Source organism: Solanum stenotomum, chromosome 10 (assembly GCF_019186545.1).
Source record: "Solanum stenotomum isolate F172 chromosome 10, ASM1918654v1, whole genome shotgun sequence".
NCBI classification, from domain to species: domain Eukaryota; kingdom Viridiplantae; phylum Streptophyta; class Magnoliopsida; order Solanales; family Solanaceae; genus Solanum; species Solanum stenotomum.
Window position 1 is genome coordinate 32,756,658 of NC_064291.1, and position 22,316 is coordinate 32,778,973.

Here is a 22,316-nt window from a genome sequence, read left to right on the forward strand (position 1 = left end):
ATGGTGCAAGAGATATTTTTAAGACTAGCAAATGTGATGTTGTGGACAACAATATGGCAGGAAGCTTTAATGTTTGGATATTGCCTGCAAGGTATTAAACAATCATCGCAATGCTTGAGGAGATAAGGGTGAAGATGATGAAAAGAATTGGTGATTTGAGAGAGTTCTCAAACACTTGGATCACTGATATATCTTCTATGTCTCTGAAGATTTTGTAAGAAAATATTGACAAGTTTATGCAATGTAACTTGACTTGAAATGGAGAAAGAGGTACTGAGATTAAGCACTATGAATTTACACATACTGTGGACATTGTTAGTAGGAGTTGTAGTTGCAGATCTTGGCATCTCAGGGGCATTTCTTGTCCTCATGGTGTTGTTGCCCTTCATTACAAGGAGTTGGAACCAATCAATTATGTGGCTAGTTGTTATAGCAAGGAGACCTACCACAGTACATATGCCCATTTTATTCAGTCAATGAATAACATGAAAATGTGGTCAACATCAAATAATCCAATTGTAAAGCCACCAAAGATAAAGATGCCTGGAAAACCAAGTAAGGTTAGAAGAAAGGAAGCAAATAAAAGCAGAAAAACTGGAAAGCTTAGAAAAGTGGTGTTGTTATGACTTGTAGCAAATGTGGTACAAGGACACAATAAAAGAGGATGTCCTACAAGAAACCAAGTTGGTCCAAGTCAATCAACTGAACCATCTTCTCAGGCAGAGGTATATTTTTAATTTTTACTTTCTATTGTTATATGTATATGTACTGAAATATCAATACACAGGCTACTATAGAGAAAGGGGCATAGCAAGAGGTACTAGTCCAAGTCAGTCAGCTCAAACATCTTCTCAGACACAAGTACTTTTATTTGTTACTTTCACATGTAAGTTATATGTACATATATATGTATTGCTATACAGGCTACTGAAAAAGAGCAAGAGGCAGATCAAGGGGTATTAGTTCAACTCAATCACCAGGAGCTTCTTCACAGGTATATATGTATTCATTTGTACAAGATTCTGTTGTAATTGCATGCACTAATATGTGAAAATCATGCCACCACAAATAATGAAAGTGGTAGAGGAAGAGTTTCAAGTTCTATAGGTGTTCCAACTCAATCACATGGGATTACTACAAACACAGAGGTAATATATCTAATTATTCTATCATTTATAGACAACATAGATATGCTCTAATATTTGAGTTTTAAAGTACAGATTGTAAATGATAGAGGTAGAGGTAAAGGTAGAGGTAGAGGAACATGAACAAGTAGAGGAAGAGGAATGCCTCAAGAAAGAAATGTGAATGAAGGACTAGGTAGAGGAAGAGGAATGCCTCAACATATTCAAACTAGTTCTGAAGCAACCTACAGTGGAAGAGGGAAGAGACAAGTAGAACATGAGGACACCAGTGGAGGACAAACAAGACCTTTTAAAAGGCCAAGAATAGTAGGTGTTGGCATATACCAAGCTGGAGATGGATTTACAACTCTCAATGTAAGTTTACAACTCAATGCAAGCCTAAATGTCTTTTGATTTGAATATGTATTTATTTGACTAAGCATTGGATTGTCAAGTAGAAGAGTCATCAATACTGATACAGGAGTGACAAAGAGGGTTGATGTTGTTACTGGTGATATTGGCTACACACCAGTACGTGGATTCAAATGGAAGGAGAAGACAACTATTACCAATAGTAACCTAGAAAGAATGGGGGCTGAAAAGGTTATCCAAACTAGGTCTGCAGCTACTGCTACTACTAATAGCCAAAGCCAAACAAGTTCAAGTAGGAAGACTCATATGCCATGGAAGTACGACATTTTGATGTTGTCTTGTTCATTTTGACAAACAAATTTTAATTATGTATATTTTGGTGTTGTTTTTGGTTGGAATCAAACTCAATTTTGCATGTAACCAAACAAAACAAGATCAACTTGATAGTTGTACTTCAAATTGAATGATTATGTTGGAATGAAGACCTCTTTTTAATCAGTTTTTTTTGTTGCTTATAGCTATATTCTTCGCATTTATTTGTAGTTGAACATATTTTTGAACTTTCTCAAATGGTTACCATAATAATATAGACACAACCAAATACATTAATAATTTGTTCAAATCATAACTATTTCGACAACAAAGACCAACAAAAACTTGAACATTCGACAAAGCAAGATCAACAACAAAAACTTGAAAGTAACTAAAGATGTCTATGGCAATTTTGGTTGCACACACCTACAACTTCCATCCTTCATATTCTTGGTTAGGCTTAAAAATAGAAAAAACACAATAACGATCAAGATAATTAGGTTCAAGTTACAACATTTGCTCTTCTTCTCCTTCATCACAACTTGGTTACTTTCAACACGACTTTCATAACATGACAATGCTTCTTCCAACTCCTTAAGTCTCTTTGCCAATCTCGAAATACCGTACTTGGATCGTATATCAACATCTTCACGATCCATCCATCTAAAGAAGTTGCACGCATCCTCCTAAAATACGCAAAAAAAAAAAAAATTAAAAAAATACATAAACAAAAGATCTTCGGAAAAGAATTAGGAAACATACATGATAGCGTGGACAAGATCAAAATCTTTGAGCTGGATTGTGCTCCGACCATGAAGTTTGCATTGAAAGTAAGTCACCATGTTTGCATCGCAATTTCACTCGTAACATCGGATCATTCTCATCATTACAAATACGATTCAACATTACATTTGACATTTTCGATCAAAACCTAATCACAAAATTAAGAAGAAATTAAACCATAGAAAACATTAAATTAACGCTTTCTACTGGAAATTGAAAGAGAAAACAAATTTCTACCTTATTGCGCTTGGGGAATATGATAAATTCGTCAAAGAGAGAGTAAAAAAAGATGAAATCATAGATTTAGAGCTACCAACGGCTCTTTTGAGTTTAAATTGGGGAAGATGATGTAGATTAATTAAATAATTAATAATAAAGAAATAAAGCAACACGTGGCACTTTTAAACTGGTTAATGGCAGTGAAAATATTGCATCACGCGCCTCATGTGCGTGGTCACAACCCAGACGAGGAAATGGGTCAAAATGGCCCATTTACAAAGATTTTAAAAAGCTTTGTGGGATGATAGGACACTTCCAAAGTTAAGGTAAATACGGGACAACTTCAGTGGTGACTTTATGTCTTTTCTCTTTTTTATTCTCGTTTTCATCTCTTACATATGCCCATCTATAATCTTTTCGATGTATAGCTACACATCTACATATTACATCCTTGTAACGAACTTCTTTAAGAAAGTGTTATTAGAAGAAGGATAATTAGTAGAGCAACTTACAAAAATGACTATAGTTATAGGGTTATTGAAGTTCAATAGCTATAAATATGTTATTTACTAAAAATGACTACACTTTATGTCAACTTCTAGCTGCATGTTTGTATTTTTTTTTTATTATTATTATTTATACAGTAATCTTACAATGTACTAAATAAGGTATGGTATGTTACCATAACTGCCAACCTTTTATTATGTCCCTAAATCACCCAAATTTCCATTATTAAATTACCAACTAATATTTACATATTGAATGCATATCCCGATTCATTCACATAATACAATAGTAAGTTGTATTTATATTCATAAATACAATATATTCACAAAATACTAATTATAAATGTATTCATAAAATTTTGAATATAAAAGAATATTTATGTCTTTTTCTCGCTGTATTTTTGTATATGTTTTTTATTTTTCTATTTATACACTAATACAGTTGTAATTACAATAACTAAATAAGAAAAATATATTACTTGTACAATTAGCATATGAATACTTTGAATTCAAATTGATGTTTCTATTTATAAAACTTAAAGTATTAATATATCAAGTATACAAGTATTTATAAAAACTTAATGTATTAATACATCAAACAAGGTAACGTAGTACAATTTTAGCATATGAACACAACAATTTGGAAAATGCATGGATACACTGTTGTTAAATAAAAAATGAATACACCAATACAGTATACATATGAATACACTGTTGTTAAATTAGAAAAATGGAAAAACAATAGAATGTGTAGGTATCAAAGTGTAAGTATTCGGTTGTATAAAAAATTGAAAAGCCAACAAAATGTCAATCTCTTTTTTATCAGGTTTTTCCTATAATACTTGAGGTTTGGTGTTAACTTAGGTATTTATTAATTTATAAAAATATAGTATTAATGTATCTAACTATACTTGTATTGCCTAATCAACCTTTCAAATTGGATATATTACTTATGTATCCAAATATACCTGTATTCACAAATCACTATTTCAATTTGTGTTAATATTACAATACAATTGTCTATGTATATAAGTATTATACTATATACAAATTTGACAAACAACAAAATTCCCTCTCTACACGCTCTGCTAACAACGGTAACATAATGGCTCCATTGAACTGTGGGTATCCCCATGCGCCATCTCATAGAGCCTCCAGGGGGTCTCTCATCGGCGTGCCAAGACAAGGAGATGGCTCTAGCAGTAGAGGTGACATTCATCGCAAGGAGATATGCAATTTCGCCATGGAAAGAAAAGTATAAAAGCAATATAATTTATGAAAAACAAATTCTTCAATCAAAACCCTATAAAAATAGATGAAAATAGATGTATACAAATAAAATTTTCATAAAAAGGAGGGGAAAAATCAATTAGAAAATACTTAATGAATTCAAATCACAAAAATCGCTCCTAGAATCATACAAAATGATCTTGAATTGGAAGAAATTTGGGGGAAATACAAAAAATCTTTGATATAGGGATATTGATGAAAGAGAAAGTATTGATGAGGACATAATTAATTATGAGTGTAATAATAACTTTCCTATTTAATATTTATTTATATTAAATATATATATAAGAAAAACTGATTATTGGTATATAATTAACTTTGCTATTTATTGTATAGTTATATCCATATAACATAATAAAAATAAACTATAGCTATTTATTTTAAATGTATATTGATGTTTGCCATATTCTGTAGTTTTTTCTAATTAGTAAGCTAATTTATTTAAAGAAGATTGAAAGGATTTGAAGGGTATTTTTGTCTTTATATATATTTATTCCATGGTATTAAATTTTATGTATTACTAATACCTTCAAATGGAAGGTATTAGTTATACACCCTATAATACCATGTAGGGTGTATAACTAATACATGGATTAGTTATACAAGCTTAAAATTTCTATCAAACATAGTATTAAATAATACCATTCTTAATACATGAAATATTTCTTCTAAAACACCCTACCAAACGACCCCTAAGTGTACACACTAGTATACACAACAAAATGGGCCAAACTCCATATAAATGGCAGCAGTTATGGGAGTGGGCCTCAAATCCAATTCGGTGGGCAGTGAGGATTTGGGCTAAGAAGAGCCTAAATTCATTATTTTCTTTAATTGTTTGATTATTTTGCTTGCAAATTGTTTGTTTTGAATTTTTGTATCGACTCTAACTTTAAATATTTTAATTCACTTAATCAATTCCCCAAAAGACAAATTAGTTTCTTTCGTGTTGATTTGGTTGATTAAATAAAATCTCTTTATCAAATCTTGTAGTCTCTCTTATTACTTAGTTCAAATAATTTTTTGGTTGAACCCTCACTTGTCTTTAATTGTCTAATTTTATTCAAATTAAATCCCATTTTCTTAAATATGAATGACCTATAATGATATTTTTACTAAATCATTTTTTATTCATTTTTAAATATTTCAAGTCAAGTTTTATTTCTCAAATGACCTTAAAACTGTTTTTATTTACTTGAGTATTTCCCAAAAGTTCGTCAACTATTCTAGTTAAATCATTGGATAATTATGTGTTAGCTGCTAGTTCAAGTGTTAATCTACATATATAATCTATCTATATATAATAGGAGAAGAAAAAGTGACACATGTCAGCACCACAAAAAAAGAATTTGTGAATTATTAAAATTAATTTAAAATATAAAAATCTAAAAATAAAAATTGCAATCACTAAAAAAACTGTCAGAATTTTTGAAAACAGATTTAATTTTTATAAAAATATAATTTATAAATTAGTAAAAAACTGATTTTTATAATATACCACTGATTCAATATTTAAAAAAAACATATTTATAAACTTTTTTTAAAATTAAAACGACAATTTCATATGTCCTCAATATATAACTTTTAAATTTATTTTTTTAAAACCATTTAATGTAGGAAATATTCAATATTTAAAAAAAAAAACAAATTTATAAACTTTGCCATATTTCGTTATTAATATTTTAAAACACAATAAGAATTTAAATGCAGTTTCAAAACTTCCTTTTACATTCCAACTTATATTCAAACTCTAAAAATTAATCAACAAAATATTAATAAGATATTTTTTTAAATCTGAAAATAAAAATAAAAATAAAAATTTTGATTGTCAATTTAATTTTGCCAGTTTCTTTTGAAAACTAAATAAAATTGTAAACATAATAGAACATGCATTTACATTTAAGCAGTAGCAAACCCAATTCATTTGATTTAAACCAATTTTAAAAAGTTTTTATTATAGATACATTATTTAATTTGTTCTCAAATCATGAAAAGAAAAAAACATTTTTGCGATTTTCTTTTTATGCCTATTTTTAAAAATAGTAACAAAAATTTTCACACACAGTTTTCAAATATAAAATAAAATAAAAATAAATTGAGAAGGAGTTATAAATATAAATAAATTATAAAAATTAATGTAGTTAATTTTAAATTTGAATTGAAACCGTTTGTGATTCTTATTTAATTGGACGTAGCAAAACAAATAAAAAGTAAAGCACACGATGCATACATGTCTAATTTTGAATTCAAATTTAAACTTGCAGTTATCAGATTATAAATTATTTTGAACTGATTTCTTAACTTAAAAAAAATAATTTATATCCCTAACGCCTAAACAAAGATCCGGAAACAAAATTAGTTAGGAAAAAAAACTGCCTAAAATAACTGTCATGTTGCGAAAAAAACAAAAATTACTGATTTTGTCCCTTACAAACTGCCACTTTATTCAGGTTAAATTTAGTTTGTGTGCTCACATTCAACAACAATATCATCAAAATTTCTCTGTAAGTATTTTCAAAAGATTCAAATTTGTTATCTATGCTTAAAATTGTCATCGAATTTGCTTTCTGATTCATATGTTTTTGTTTATGTTGCCATATGCAACAACGACATGATTCTCAAAAATCAATACAAATGTTGTCCCACAATATATGTAGAAGTTTCATATGGTGAGTATCCTATTTATTATTGTTATTATTATTGTAGTTATTTATTTTTATTGATTCCTCAATTAAAATTCTGGATGAAGTTGTTTTAGTAGATCTTTTTTTTTATTATTATAATGGGCTAAAGAATAAGAAAATCAAGTGCACACATCAATGGTATTTTAAAATCTTATCTATTGTAGCAACAAATTGATCTATCTATATATAATAGGAGAAGAAAAAGTGACACGTGTTAGCACCACAAAAAAAGAATTTGTGAACTATTAAAATTAATTTAAAATATAAAAATCTAAATCTAAAAGTAAAAATTGCAATCACTTAAAAAACTGTCAGAATTTTTGAAAACAGATTTAACTTTTATAAAAATAAAATTTATAAATTAGTAAAAAACTGATTTTTATAATATACCACTGATTCAATATTTTTAAAAAAAACATATTTATAAACTTTTTTTAAAATTAAAACGACAATTCCATATGTCCTCAATATATAACTTTTAAATTTATTTTTTTAAAACCATTTAATGTAGGAAATATTCAATATTTTTAAAAAAAAACCCAAATTTATAAACTTTGCCATATTTCTTTATTAATATTTTAAAACACAATAAGAATTTAAATGCAGTTTCAAAACTTCCTTTTACATTCCAACTGATATACAAACTCTAAAAATTAATCAACAAAATATTAATAAGATATTTTTTTAAATCTGAAAATCTGAAAATAAAAATAAAAATAAAAATTTTGATTGTCAATTTAATTTTGCCAGTTTCTTTTGAAAACTAAATAAAGCTGTAAACATAATAGAACATGCAACTCCCATCAGCTGAAAGTTGATAAACTCAATCCTATATCTCTCCATTGCTTCCCCCCCCCCCCCAATCNAATCTTATGGAACCTCTTGTGGCATTGAGTGACGAACTCATATGTGTCCTTAGACTCAGTACCATAGAAAACAAGAGATTTTATCTTAGTAAACCACCAAAACAGATCGTGCTTCTCCCTAGTCATCATTAGTCAAGTCACCGGCGACCTCAAAATATACTTGTCGAAGAAATCTCGTCCAATTAAGGATCCACAGTTGTAGTGTGTTGAGCTCTTGAATGCAAACCTATGGGAATAGTGGGAATTGTGGGAACCGAAGGCGTAGTCCCATCACTGGTTGATAACGCTCAAATTACTTTTAAAATAATTCAACGAATAAGCAATCATTAACAATAGAATAATCCAATGTATGAGGTCGGGTCGAATCCCTCAGGGAGTGGTATATGAAGAATTCAATTACAAAGTTAAATTATGATCTAATCCATTGTAGTGAGATGGTGGCAAGTGTGAAGAATTTCAAATATCAAATTAAGATGATTTAGTAATCAATTTTGACAAAGTAAACTAAATCGAGTGTTTTGCAAGCAAGCGGAGTGACAATCTAGGAGTGTGTGGACAAAGTAAACTAAAACGAGTGTTTTGCAAGCAAGCGGAGTGACAATCTAGGAGTGTGTGGAATGGGAATCGAATTCAAATAATGGATCCATGTGATTGCTCAATAACATTAGTTACCATGGACAAGCTAGATTAATCTCAAGCACACATTGCATTCCCATCACAACATGTTTATCATAGGAGCTCTTTTCAGGCCTCCTATGTAAAATCTACTAAACAATCCATTGTCTTAACGTAGATCTTCTCTCAAGCAAGTCTAGCATTTAGAAATGAAACCCCAAATTATTTTTCTCAAGTAAACAAGGAATACAAATCTAATATGCAAGCATCAAACCAATAACCCACTTCATGTAACATTTTTCAAGCAATACATGAAGATCTAGAGTAGAATCACGTTTGCAACCTTAAATCATATATTAACACATGACAATCAGTTTGAATCTATGGAAATTAATGTAAAACAGAGCAATACACAAAATTCCACTAAATTAATCAACACACAACTCTATTTGCACATCTCTAAAATCGGAGTTTTAGCTAATCAAGTAAAAATTAACACAAATTATACCAAAAACATTCTCAGTCATCTGAATTGTTGGTTTAAACTTCAAATCTAGAAACTCAACTCCAAATTCCACCAAAAGATGGATTACAAGCTTGTTTAACACACAAAATATTAGAATATTTTTTTGTACTCTAAGTTCAAAAAGTGTAAGATGTATTTTCTCTTTCCTCTCAGTTATTTATACTCACCAAAACATAGCCAAAATTTCAATACATGACTTAGTCGGCGAGGTTAGTCGAACTTGCCAATTCACTCGACGAGTCGGTGGGATAGTCGGGCTCGTCGATTCACTCGACGAGTTGGCAGGTTAGTCGGGCTCATCAATTCACTCGGTCAGTCGCCGACTTTTACTTCTTTTCGCCCTTTCTTTCTTGGCTTCAAGTGTTTGAACCACAATTGAAGAGCCCGATAGATCTCACCTTTCACATTCGGCGAGTCACCGACTATCACCTATGCTCACCTTTTTGGCCTTCATTTTAGCCCAATTGTTCTGTCAATTTCAGTAAGTTGAATTCATCTCGTCGATAGAGTTTGGTGGATTGTTGTTTGTTCCTTCATCTCGCCTACCTGCTTTAAGCTTTTCAGCAGAAAACTCTGTCATTTTTGGAGAGGTCTAACACTTTTGGCAAGTCGTCAAGTGCCTTCGGCGAGCATCAACTTCATATTTTTATTTTTTCTATGTTTTGGCCTCTTTTTGCATGAATTCGTTCTTCCCTTGTCCTTAAGCTTTCTTAGCTACAAAAAAACATTAACCATTAGATATGGACATATAAAGGCATTAAGGACACTATTTTTTGAACTAAAAGGCCTCAAATAAGTCAAATTTCTGACTTATCACCTGTCAAATTGCCCAATAATATTACCTAAGATATCATCTGTAGAAGTCGGAGCAGGTGGAACTGCCTCTCGGACCAATACATCTACCTCTTGAGTCACAACCTCAGGAGTCTCTTTAGGTGTAGGGACCCAACCCTCTCTCACACCTACTCAACACCTGGAGCTCTAAACCTAAATGGGACTGCAACTTTACATTTACCTCTAGCTCCACTTCTGGCCCATCTTATACTATGAGTCACAACAACAACAAATGGCGCAGGAGCATCGAATCTAACCTCACTTGATAATGTTCTCACCATCCACGATAGAAAAGAGTGAAAGAACATCATACACCAATTTGGATCACTAGATACCAATTTCACAAGACTCTAAAGAAGTAAGTTTTCCTAGTATCTGATAGCCTCTCGAAGAGCAGTACAAATGTCTTATTATCATTTCACAAGACTCTACTATACATGTTTCAGTACTATGAGACCGACTAATCTAGAGCTCTAATACAAACCTTGTCACGATTCAAACTATTGTGATTGGTACCCACGTTAACTCCGCAATGAGTGAACCAATTGGTACCCACGTTATTGACCTATTTTATACATTGATCTAACAGTTCTAGCCAAAATACGAAAACACTACAAAATAAAGGCTAAGTCTTAAATAAATTAATAATTATCTGAAAGTCTAACTATTACAATCTCAAAATCTAACCAACAAGTCTAAGAATAGTAATAACTAATAAATAAGAAATCTTAATGTTTAGAAGAAAAAACATTAGAAAATAATACAATATGCGATAGTTCGAACAAAAGTAATTCACTCACAGATCTGGAAGCAAATTCAATTAAATGTGGGGTCTGGTAACACATCTGGATCACACTATGCCCTTAAAGAAAATGTAGGAATAGCATCAATATAAACACCGTGTATTAGTAGAGATCATAGGCCGGACTAAAATTAGTAACAAATATATAATCACTGTAATTACACAAGCACATGAACATAGTTAACACATGAGAACATTCATCACAAAATCACAAGTTCTTAGCATATTCACAACCCAACCCACAGACTGGTCATGTATAAGATAGTCCACCCCACTTAGCATTTATTAGAGGATTTGATTTGCAAGTAACATGTACAATTATGAAGCACCGAACAAGACCATTTATCAATATAACTTATTTATATAAATCATCACATGTTTGTCAAAATGCAACAAGATAATTCAACACACTTGTTATAATGCAATAAGGTAATTCAACAAACTTTTCATAATGCAGCAATATAATTCAATACACTTTTCAAACTACAACATGTAAAATGGAATTCACATTCATCTTGGCCATGCAATTGCATAATCACTACATCTGCTAGGAATCACTAATATACCTCTCAAAATCATAAATCACTCTCATAGATAAACACATCCGAAAAGGTTCTTAATCTTACCTAGCTATTCATGACCTACAGGGTTTTATTGACGTCGCATTCCAATCGCGAGGGTCAAATCCCACAAACACGAAGACCAAGAAAATGATCTTCACAAATGCGACGCCAAGCGAGCAATCGTGAAAACCAATTATATTGGCCTCCGTGAACGCGGCTCCAAGTGTGTGAATGCGAAGAACAAAGTTGGGTGCACCAGCAAGGTCTGCACCATCTCAACTTAGAGTTGGCAAAATATCTTGATGGGGCTTGGAATTTGTTCGAAACCACATGCACACAAACAAAATATGCTACCTCACCAAATTTGATATTCCAAACTCAAGAGAAATGTCAAAACTTCCAGTGGTGGTGATCTTGATAAAAAGTGGGTCTCATATTCAAGGCTCTATTTTTTCATAAGCCATGGGGTTGCTCGAAATGAGTCTGAAAGTATCAGCACTTGAATCAAGGATCGACGAGACCAAAATTGACAATCCAGAGTTAATGGTACCATCAGAATTGTGTTCCCAAGTCGTTTACATGAAGTATTGACCGAAGTCAACCATTCAAACTTTAAAAACTCAAAAATAGAGAAATATGTATGAAAACCAAATGAACGACCCAATAACCGAATTGTCTACCTGAGCAAGTTATAAATAACTTGGGGTTGCTATAGGAAGGCTCTAAATGCCAAAAATACATGAAAACTGAGAAAAAGACCTAGAGGGTCATTACAAGTTAGGTGTCCAATTTTGTAAATAGTTAGAGGCTCGTGGCCATGATCATACCATCAACCCCGTGAATCAACAACTAAGATAAGTGACTTAACAAACAAAGAACTTAGACTTATACATGACTATGAGGTACAACTTGACCCCGAAATTCCTCTCTCATTGTTTATAACCCAATTACTTATGCTCTCTCTCAATTACTTTATGTTAGAAATAAACTTTCTTTTTGTTACAATTGCACACTTGAGGTTGTTATAGGAAGGCTCTAAATGCTAAAAATACATGAAAACGGAGAAAAAGACCTAGAGGGTCATTACAAGTTAGGTGTCCAATTTTGTAAATGGTTAGAGGCTCGTGGCCATGATCATACGATCAACCCCATGAATCAACAATTAAGATAAATGACTTAACCAACGAAGAACTTAGTGTTATACGTGACTGTGAGGTACAACTTGATCCCGAAATTCCTCTCATTGTTTATAACTCAATTACTTATGTTCTCTCTCAATTTACTTTATGTTAGAAAATAACTTTCTTTTGGTTACAATTGCACCTACACATCTTAATAGTTTAACTTGAGTTAGTTATTTACTAACCAATCTTGTCCTTGTGAATTTGACATCCAACTCCTAAAATGAGACTATATTACTTGTACGAACACGTACGCTTACGCGTGCTTTGGATGCAACAATTCTAAATTATGATCAATTCTGAACAAAAAAAACTAACTTAAAACACGAAATAAATTTTCCTAACATTCGCTATAGTGAAGTTAGGCAACTTCACCTTCTTTCACTATAGGAAAGGAGGCCTTCGCTATGGCGAAGCCTACCAGTTTTCTCCAACTTTTTTCATTCTTTGATTTTCGTCAATTCTCAACCCGCAGAGGTCTACACAAGAGTGCTATGATCTTATCATTGTTGTCTTGACCATAAGGCCACTAAAGCAATTGCTTGGGGTCCCAAATATTTAGGGTGTATATACACACACACATATGGAGAACATTGTAATAATTGAGAAATGAAATAGTGTTTAGTTAATTGTAACATTCTTTCTTACACTACTGCCTATTTTATTGACTTATTTATATCTTGACGATTATTATGAACCCACATTATTATTCTTACATTTATATATTTTATTTCCGTTTATATTTTTATATTCTCTCATTATTGAATATTATAAATTCCACCAAATGGTCAAACGTTTGCATTATGCAAAATATATTGTTATGTGTTTATAAAAAGATCAAATTTATTTTTTGGTGAATTCTTAAAATTTTAAGCACTTCAACAGATCAATACTATTTTAATAATAATTATATCAAATTCAACGCAACTATTTCAATATTATTATATAAACTTTTTAAATTCTTGAGGCATGTATTATTATTTTAACTTTATATTATATTTTTTCATTGAAGATTTTTATTGTTTACATTCTTACTTCATAAAATTTGCGTACATCATACCTTCTTGAGACTTCACTTGTAGGATTACATTGAATATATTATAGTCATTCAATTTACATATGACAACTAAAAAAATAAGACCTCTCTATGAAAGTTTGGCTTTAGGCGCCCTAAATTTGTTGAGATGGCCCTGGATCTTGTACAATTATAACGATGGGAAAGGTCATTACAAATAAAATTAAAAATTGATATTAAAATTTATAATTATTTTCTAAAAATTTGAAAATCAATTCGACGAAATTCAGATCAAACAATTTTTGAAGGAATATTGAAACCTTAATTGAAATCTATTGGATCTTTAAGTTTTTGAGATTGAACTAGGCCGAGAAATCTATTTAACACAATAACTAAGTGGGACCTCCAATATTAGATCCTCCCTTATATGCTCTTGAACAAACATACTTTGTTTAACTACTTATGAAATTAAGTTAGGTGAAAGGCATACATGGGTGGTAGGTGAAAGGGAGAAGATTAGTTTTAAACTCAATCCAAGTGAGACAATTAATTTGTACCGTAGCTTATCGTACTTGTGTGTTACAAGATATAAAAATTAAAATTTGTCAGTTGTATTAAATTAAAGTGTTATTAAAGGCTAATCATTTAGCATGGCTACTTTACAGATGGCATAGCACTAATCACTTAATTAATTAAATTAATGGAGGCTGCGCTTAGTAGGTCAATCAACTAAAAATCTTAATCTAATGAAAGAATCACCTTTATCGTAAGCATCAGCATAGTATTGGTCAAAGTAGTACTAATCCAGAAAAGGTCATTTGGTCAATTATATAAAAATAATATTGAACATGGTGTTTTAATAAGTATGGATTCATTATAATACGATTAGTTATGTTAAAACTATTTTCTATCCATTGTTTAATTTTACTAGTGTTTATCTATGCATTAATAATTGAGAAAATTGTATGAAATAACAAATTATTAATTCAAATTAAATGATATAGCCATAATTTATTTTATTTGTAATTCGCAGCAAACATCCCATTTTTTTGCCATCTAATTCGATATGCAATTAGCCATTTTCGGTATACAATTACCCATTCGGTATACAGATGTATAAAATGTATAAAATGTGTTTGTATTTGTACAAAGCGAGAGAAAAGTGTATATACAAATACAAATAAATATGTTTTCATCATATACAATTATAATTATATAAATACATATCTTATTATACAAATTACAATGTATAGATGAATTTATACAAAACTGAACAATTTGTATAAAATTAGATATATCTAGCGAATTATAAAAATCAAAAGCTCCATAACAAACATAAATTTGATATGGAGCGCAATTATGCAAACTATAGTTATAACATACAAATATGATTTTTATGTTTGCTATATGTGAAAGTTGCTCATAATAATTTATGTATTGCTAATGTCATGATTTATTGTATTAATTAATTATATATTATAATATTGAATAAGGTGTAGTTATACATATATTGGCTAAAAAATCTACCAAAGATTAAACAACAACATAACTAATACATTTATTAAATTCTTCTATTTTATTTTAATTATTCATTTTAACAAATCAAGAGAATTTTATTACTTTTTTTTCCATCTTACTCTTATTATAAATAACTACATAAAACAATAGAGTAATAATGAATTTTAAAGATCCAATATATCAATGATAAAACTAATTTAATAAAAATATCTCTTATTAAAATTTTCTTAAAAGATGCTTTGGGTCAACCGGAACCATAGTAATACGAAATGATAGGAGTACTATTAGGACAAAAGCATTTTTACTAAAAATTTAATTAGTGGTATTAGAACAATAATAAAAGATGCTTTGGGTCAAACTACGATCCTTTTTGGTATATAGATACATAAAAGGTACAAAATTGGCCATCCAAGAGAAATAACAAAACTTACAACTCAAGAATAAAAAAAATAGATATTTACATGAAATAAAGGCAAGTTAGAACAAAACATCAAATCAAAAGATCTAAATTCAATCAATAAAGTACTAACTAACTTGAAAAATGAAATTAATCAATGAAGAAAGAGCTAAAAGAATAAAAGTACTCATGACACAAAGGAGAAGCTGAAACGCATTATCACAACAAAATCAAAGTAATCTACTGGTCGAGTGACAAATATTCTTTCGTTTTTAATTTGAGGTTTTGGGTTTGAGTCCTTTGAAGACCCGAATACGTAGTCGTCTTTGTTAGAGAGTCTTTTAATATGAGACCTTCCAGCGAATTCAAATCTAATTGGGCTTCAAAGTGAATACCTATAATGAGCGGAAAAAAAACACATTTAACTAAAAAAAATCATGTTCGTATTTTCTCTACGAAAAAAATAGCTTAGTACAAAATTTGTTTACATATTATATTACTAAAATTAAGAGCAATTAAGGACCTGAATTTTCTGCTTTTGATTGATTTATTTATTTGTAATTTTTAAGTCTAGAAAATCAGTACAATAAATAAGAATTATTGAAATAAGTTTTAGCCTATCACAATAGCAAAAATAGAATTTTAATTTGGACAATATTTAAATGATGAAATTATATTGATCAACAATGAATAATAAAACTTTTAATATTAGTCTTTTAATAGGTCAAGCGGACATGTTAAAAGGATTTAAATGGGTGAATAGATTTAATTGAAAAAAAATATCACGTAAAAGAATTAGATGATAATATTGAATTTAACTAATAAGAAGTAAATATATAAACCTAAAATTTAATGTCAAGGGACAAAGATGAATATTTTTTTAAAACAGATAAATATATTTGTTTGTGAAAATGCATATACAAATCTGATTCTTTTCCGAAAAAAACATATTACCAGAATATTTAAAACAATCTCGTTACCATACACATTCTCCTATATTTCCGGTTTTACCAATTCTTTTCTATTTCTTTTGTAAATTCATTTCATAAACCATATGACATATCTAGTGATTTCAAACTCTTGTGGGGCATTGAATTCTTGATAAAAAAAATTGAGAAAAGTGTTGAAAACACCACTAAACTTGACGAGAATTTAAGGAGTGTATTTCACTCATATTACTAGATCGATGGTTATTTAAGTTTAGTAAATCAAGTAAATGATGTTTTTAAGACTGTCAATAGTTGAAAGATGAAATTAATAATTCGCGTCAAATTTAGAGTTATTTTCAATACTTCTCTCAAAAAAGATAATATAACTTACAAAAATCTCATACATTTGGGGGTTAATTACATCATATCCTAGAAATTTCCCCAATTACGATACCCCTGAAGTTTTCATTGTTTTTGGATATACTCCCGAGATGTCTGATACATTGCGAATGATACATTACTTGATGTGAATAAGAATGTATCCGAGAGGATGAAGATGTATCCGAGAGGAATATAGATTTATCCGACGAGGGATAGAGATGTATTTGAGAAAGATTTTTTTTAATTTTTTAAATGATAGAAAATTTAGAGATTATAATATCTTAAATGGTGTATTTATGAAAAAACCCACATTATTAAGCAACATATCCACACACTCAATCAATACCTTCAAACTATAGATTTATTTATTATTATAAATAAATATAAATAGTATGAATAAAATATATATATTTTACAAGTAGTAGAGGTGAAATAGGTGTAAAAAACCCTAAACCTATAGGAAAAAGAGGGGTTATATGTATAAGAGTGATTTCTACAAATCTTTTCCTCCTTTCGTTTTCTGGGGTTGGAAGGGAGAGGAACAGAGTCACCACCTGTTACTCATTTTTCATCCCAACAAACATAGCATATATCGCCTCCCTTCCCCCAAGATATTATCAAAATCTCTTCAAAAATTCAATCTTTACTCGTTAAGCTTACAACCCCTCTTCTCAAGAATGGGATTTTCATATACCCACTTAGTAAAAATCGATTCTTTGAATGTCCCAAATTGTCTGCTCACATAAAATCTGACTATTTTCTTGTGTTCTCAAGTTCTACATTGAGAAGGGGGGAAAGGGTATTTTTTGGTTTTTTGTGGGGAAGTCTAGATTGATGGCTAGAAGGGATATACAAGCGTTGGAGTGTAAAAAGGATGGGAGTATGTCTATTTCTCATTTGGGGCTCCAATGGAGTCTCCAAGATTCAAACTTTTGTCCTGGTGGATTGTTTGCATCAGTTGGTCAGATGGGAAGTATGGGTTTTGGTGTTTCATCACCTAATCCATCTGATTCCCGGGATGAAAATGGTGGATTCAAGCTACCTTATTCCGATTTGTGTATGAAATATTTATCATTCTCTGAGGGGTTTAAGATTGTAGGGAATGGGGAGGAAGAAGGGGTTGTGAAGGAGAAGAAGAAGAAAGGTGGGCTAAAGATTAAGCTTAAGGTTTCAAATCCTTCATTAAGGAGGTTAATAAGTGGTGCAATCGCAGGGGCGATATCTAGAACTGCTGTAGCTCCATTGGAGACGATAAGGACACATTTGATGGTGGGAAGTAGTGGACATTCTAGTACTGAGGTGTTCAATAGTATCATGAAGACTGAAGGATGGACTGGATTGTTTAGGGGTAACTTTGTTAATGTGATTCGAGTTGCCCCTAGCAAAGCTGTAGAGGTAAAAATTAATTGTATTTTGTAAAATTGAGTTTAGGCCCCTTTTATGCTACTAATGTTTGTCATTGATAAAAATGTTTTATCTCATTAGGAGTTGTTCTATTTTATTGTATGAATTCCTTGCTTAGCTGATTTGAAGTCTCGGAAAGTTTGAAATTTTATTTCAGACTTCAACCACAATAAAACTGACATAAGTTGTCATCATTCAGACAATGACTGTTCTCTTAAAATTCAAGAAATTGAAGTAGATTTATGTTCCTTGTTTCTCTATTAATGTTAGGTTGATGGAGAAGTTCCCTTATAACAGATCACCAATAATTTTGATGTTAATACTTTGTATTTGCTGCCACTCTTATAAGTGGCTGTGGCAGCGTTTACCTATTAGATGAGTATTCAACCTCATCGTTATTCTCTGTGCATATATGTTCCTTGTTTCTCTATTAATGTTAGGTTGATGGAGACATGCTTTTTGTTTTGAGGGGTTGTAGGATTAAACATCTGAGGATGCTACTTCCCTTTTTCTTTTTTTGATCTTTTGTTGCTATTGGTACTTTGGTCAGTGGATCAAGAATATAAGGAACAAGCTAGGATCTATCGACATTTTTCTTTAGTAATGAACTTTCTGGAAATCAAGCAAGTGTTTTGTGTCCCATTGTTTTCCCGACCTGATTGATTGATTTTCTTTTCATGTATGCAATAACTTCTTGTAAGGAATGTTAGCAAAGCATATTTTTTGAGAATTATATGCAATAATCCTCAATCAGTGCCTTTGACATTACTTGTTTAGCCTCATTTTTTTCTTTTTGTCTATTGGAGTTAACCTGCTATATTGGATTGCTGGGTCTAAATTGAGCAACATGGTTAATGAGAATTTCACATAGCCAACCCCAACTAGCTAGATATCAAGGCATAGTAATAGTAGTAGTTTAGTTGTTGTTGGAGTGAAACTGCTTGTTAACGGAGGCAATTTTAATTTTGATGGGTTGGTGGTTTAGGATAAACGGCATGGTGGCTCATTTTTTCCTTATATTTTGGTGCTACTGGTCCTTTGGGTAGTGAATCATCAATCAAGTCTGGTGATCACAACAAAATTAGTTGAAGCTCCTCTTTTGTAATGAGTTATTCTTCCATTTTGACTGATTAGCGTTGCATGAATATCTAGATGCAATTCCAAAATATTGGTTTAATCCTCTTATTGTTCCTCTGATGCAGTGTTCTACTTTTCTAGCCTGTGAAATTTTTCACAGTTTTTACGGTGCATGATATGTATGCATCAGAAAACTTGATTTTACTTCAGAGTAACTATTTTTGACTCCCTTAAGGGGAAATGAGAGGAAATGGAAATGAGAGATGAGAACTATTTTTGTTGAAATTGTTCTTCAACCTTAGAAGTTTAAATCAGTATGTAAGTGACTGTTGAATAGATTTTTAGGGGTGAAACCTGCTAATATTTACTCTGCTGCAGTGCTGCTTTCTTGTCTAACTAGTTTGACATACCCTTGCACTCTGTTTTACTTTATTTACGTAGCCAAATGAGATAGATGCAATGTTTACATAAATATCAATGTGTAGCTTGTTTCCTGGAGAAAGCTAGTGTTACTCAATTACTGAAGTTGACAAGTACTGTGGTGCAATTGTGTTGGTTGATTTAGAGTTCTGAAAGACCAGCTCCTGTAAGCTGAATGGTTTGTAGCAGGCTTCTTTCTATTACTTTGTCTGGATTTTATTGTAGATACAACTTGAATATGGTAATTCCATGTTGTGTTAAACATTCGTAACTTGTCATGTATGAATAAATTGTCAATTGCTGAGTTAACCTTTTGGGTCAGACAGTTCTGCTTCCAACTACGGATGGGAGAATGCTTCACTACTAAAAGTGGCTTGTCGTTGCTGATATCGTTTTTTCTTAATGCAGCTTTTTGTGTATGATACTGTTAATAAGAACTTGTCATCTAAACCCGGTGAGCAATCCAAAATTCCAATTCCTGCCTCATTAGTTGCAGGAGCGTGTGCCGGAGTCAGCTCTACCTTACTGACATATCCACTTGAGCTAGTGAAGACTCGGTTGACAATTCAGGTAAAAATGAAGTTCTTGTTGACAGTTTGAAGGTTTTCCTCTGAAACTTCTTCTAAAAACTGTACTTGTTTGATTGAATGCCAACCTTTTTATTTGCAGAGAGGAGTTTACAATGGTTTACTTGATGCATTTGTAAAAATATTGAAAGAGGGTGGGCCAGCTGAGCTCTATAGAGGTCTCACTCCAAGTGTTATAGGAGTCATTCCCTATGCCGCCACAAACTACTTTGCTTATGATTCATTGCGGAAAGCCTACAGAAAGATTTTCAAGGAAGAGAAGATTGGAAACATAGAGACTCTTCTGATTGGATCAGCAGCTGGTGCTATATCTAGCACTGCAACCTTTCCTCTGGAGGTGGCTCGTAAGCACATGCAGGTGGGTGCTGTTAGTGGAAGAGCAGTTTACAAGAATGTAATTCATGCTCTTGTGAGTATACTTGAACAGGATGGGATTCATGGTCTGTATAAAGGGCTTGGTCCCAGCTGCATGAAGTTAGTTCCTGCCGCAGGAATATCTTTCATGTGTTATGAAGCATGCAAGAGGATATTGATAGAGGCAGAAAATGAAGAGTAAAATGAGTTCCTTCAGAAATATGCTACGAGCAATTCAAGAATAGGCAAAGGGTAGGGAAAATTGAGTTTTATTTATCTTGCTCCTTCTTCCAGACGCTGGAAATTTTGTTTTGGATTGAGCCTGGTTTGTCAGGTGAGAATGCTGATACTGGTTTTGGTCTCTCTTTTTTCACTAAGATAATGAAATGCAGTTTGATGGCAAGATATTGCCAATCACCGTTTGACGTAAAACCTTAAAGCTTTGTGATTGTCAAAGCTGTTTCGTTGATTGCCCTGCTACTTTCCATATGCCAATTGCATACATGTCATACACTTGATTGGTAAATTTAATGATTTACGTTTAGTCGAATGTTTTGGTCGTGTCAGACTGATATGCAAGTAGAAAACAGTGTCATACTCAAGTATTGGGTGAAGAGTCTAATCAAATGGGGGTCCACAGAAGCTTATTTTTGCCAACCAAATAAGAAGTGGAAAAGTTGAATCAAAAGGATTCTGTTGAAAGTATGAATGGTTGTGCAAAGATGAAAAAACAGGCAAAACGTTGACGACTAGTATCAAGTATAGGTAAAAGTGAAAGATGCGATACTGACCGACACATGATGTACAAAAGCAGTCCACCATCCAAATCAATCACAAATAAACTATGTTACGAGAAAATAACACAAAATGTAATTGTTAAAGGCTCAAATAAGGAGTCAATTCCCTAAATGGTCACCCAAGTTTAGAGAATTGTCTTAGAATATCATTTATGTTTCATTTAGGACTAAAATATCACCCAACTATCACTATTTTCCTCCAAATATACTTGACACTCCAAAAGCCTCACTCTTTCCTAGTTGGCATGACATGTCATTAAAGTCTTTTTTTAATAGTAGACTAATTTAATTCATTTAACTAAAATAATGATCATATTATTTTTAAAAAAAGATATATTAGTTTATTAAGAATAAATTTTCATACTTAAGAATCTTTTATCATAATTATTTTTTTATTTTTTATGTGATGAAGAATAGTTTTTAAAAATTTACAATAATGTCATCAATTTTGAATAATTATAAACACATATATTCAAAAAGACATTGATATATAAATCACTTATGAATGTCAACTTACATCAATTAATCATATATTATATAATGGATCAATACTATTAAAGGTCAATTAACTATGAAAAAATAATTAATTGGGTGCTTTGAAATCCATATATACTTACAATATCTTTTTTTCTGAAAAGAAAATAGAAAGTGAATAATATTTATATTAGAAAATAAAATTTTGATCTTTATTTATCACTATATTAATCTCATATAATATGTATATTATTGAATTAAAATAGGCAATTAAATTAATTATTAC

At 31.1% G+C, this 22,316-nt stretch overlaps 2 protein-coding genes across 2 annotated transcripts; both read left to right on the forward strand.

Annotated features, from left to right (window-relative positions):
• Positions 1–1,286: 1,286 nt before the first annotated feature.
• On the forward strand, positions 1,287–1,847 carry LOC125842914 (uncharacterized). The gene is given in 1 exon segment (XM_049522194.1): positions 1,287–1,847. A coding segment is annotated over 1 exon segment (561 nt).
• A 15,544-nt stretch (positions 1,848–17,391) lies between these two features.
• Positions 17,392–21,226, forward strand: LOC125841191 (adenine nucleotide transporter BT1, chloroplastic/mitochondrial). The gene is made up of 3 exons (XM_049520265.1): positions 17,392–18,312; positions 20,227–20,388; positions 20,488–21,226. The coding sequence occupies exons 1-3, from the start codon at positions 17,752–17,754 to the stop codon at positions 20,959–20,961; spliced, it is 1,197 nt and encodes a 398-aa protein (XP_049376222.1). The 5' UTR covers positions 17,392–17,751; the 3' UTR covers positions 20,962–21,226.
• Positions 21,227–22,316: the final 1,090 nt, after the last annotated feature.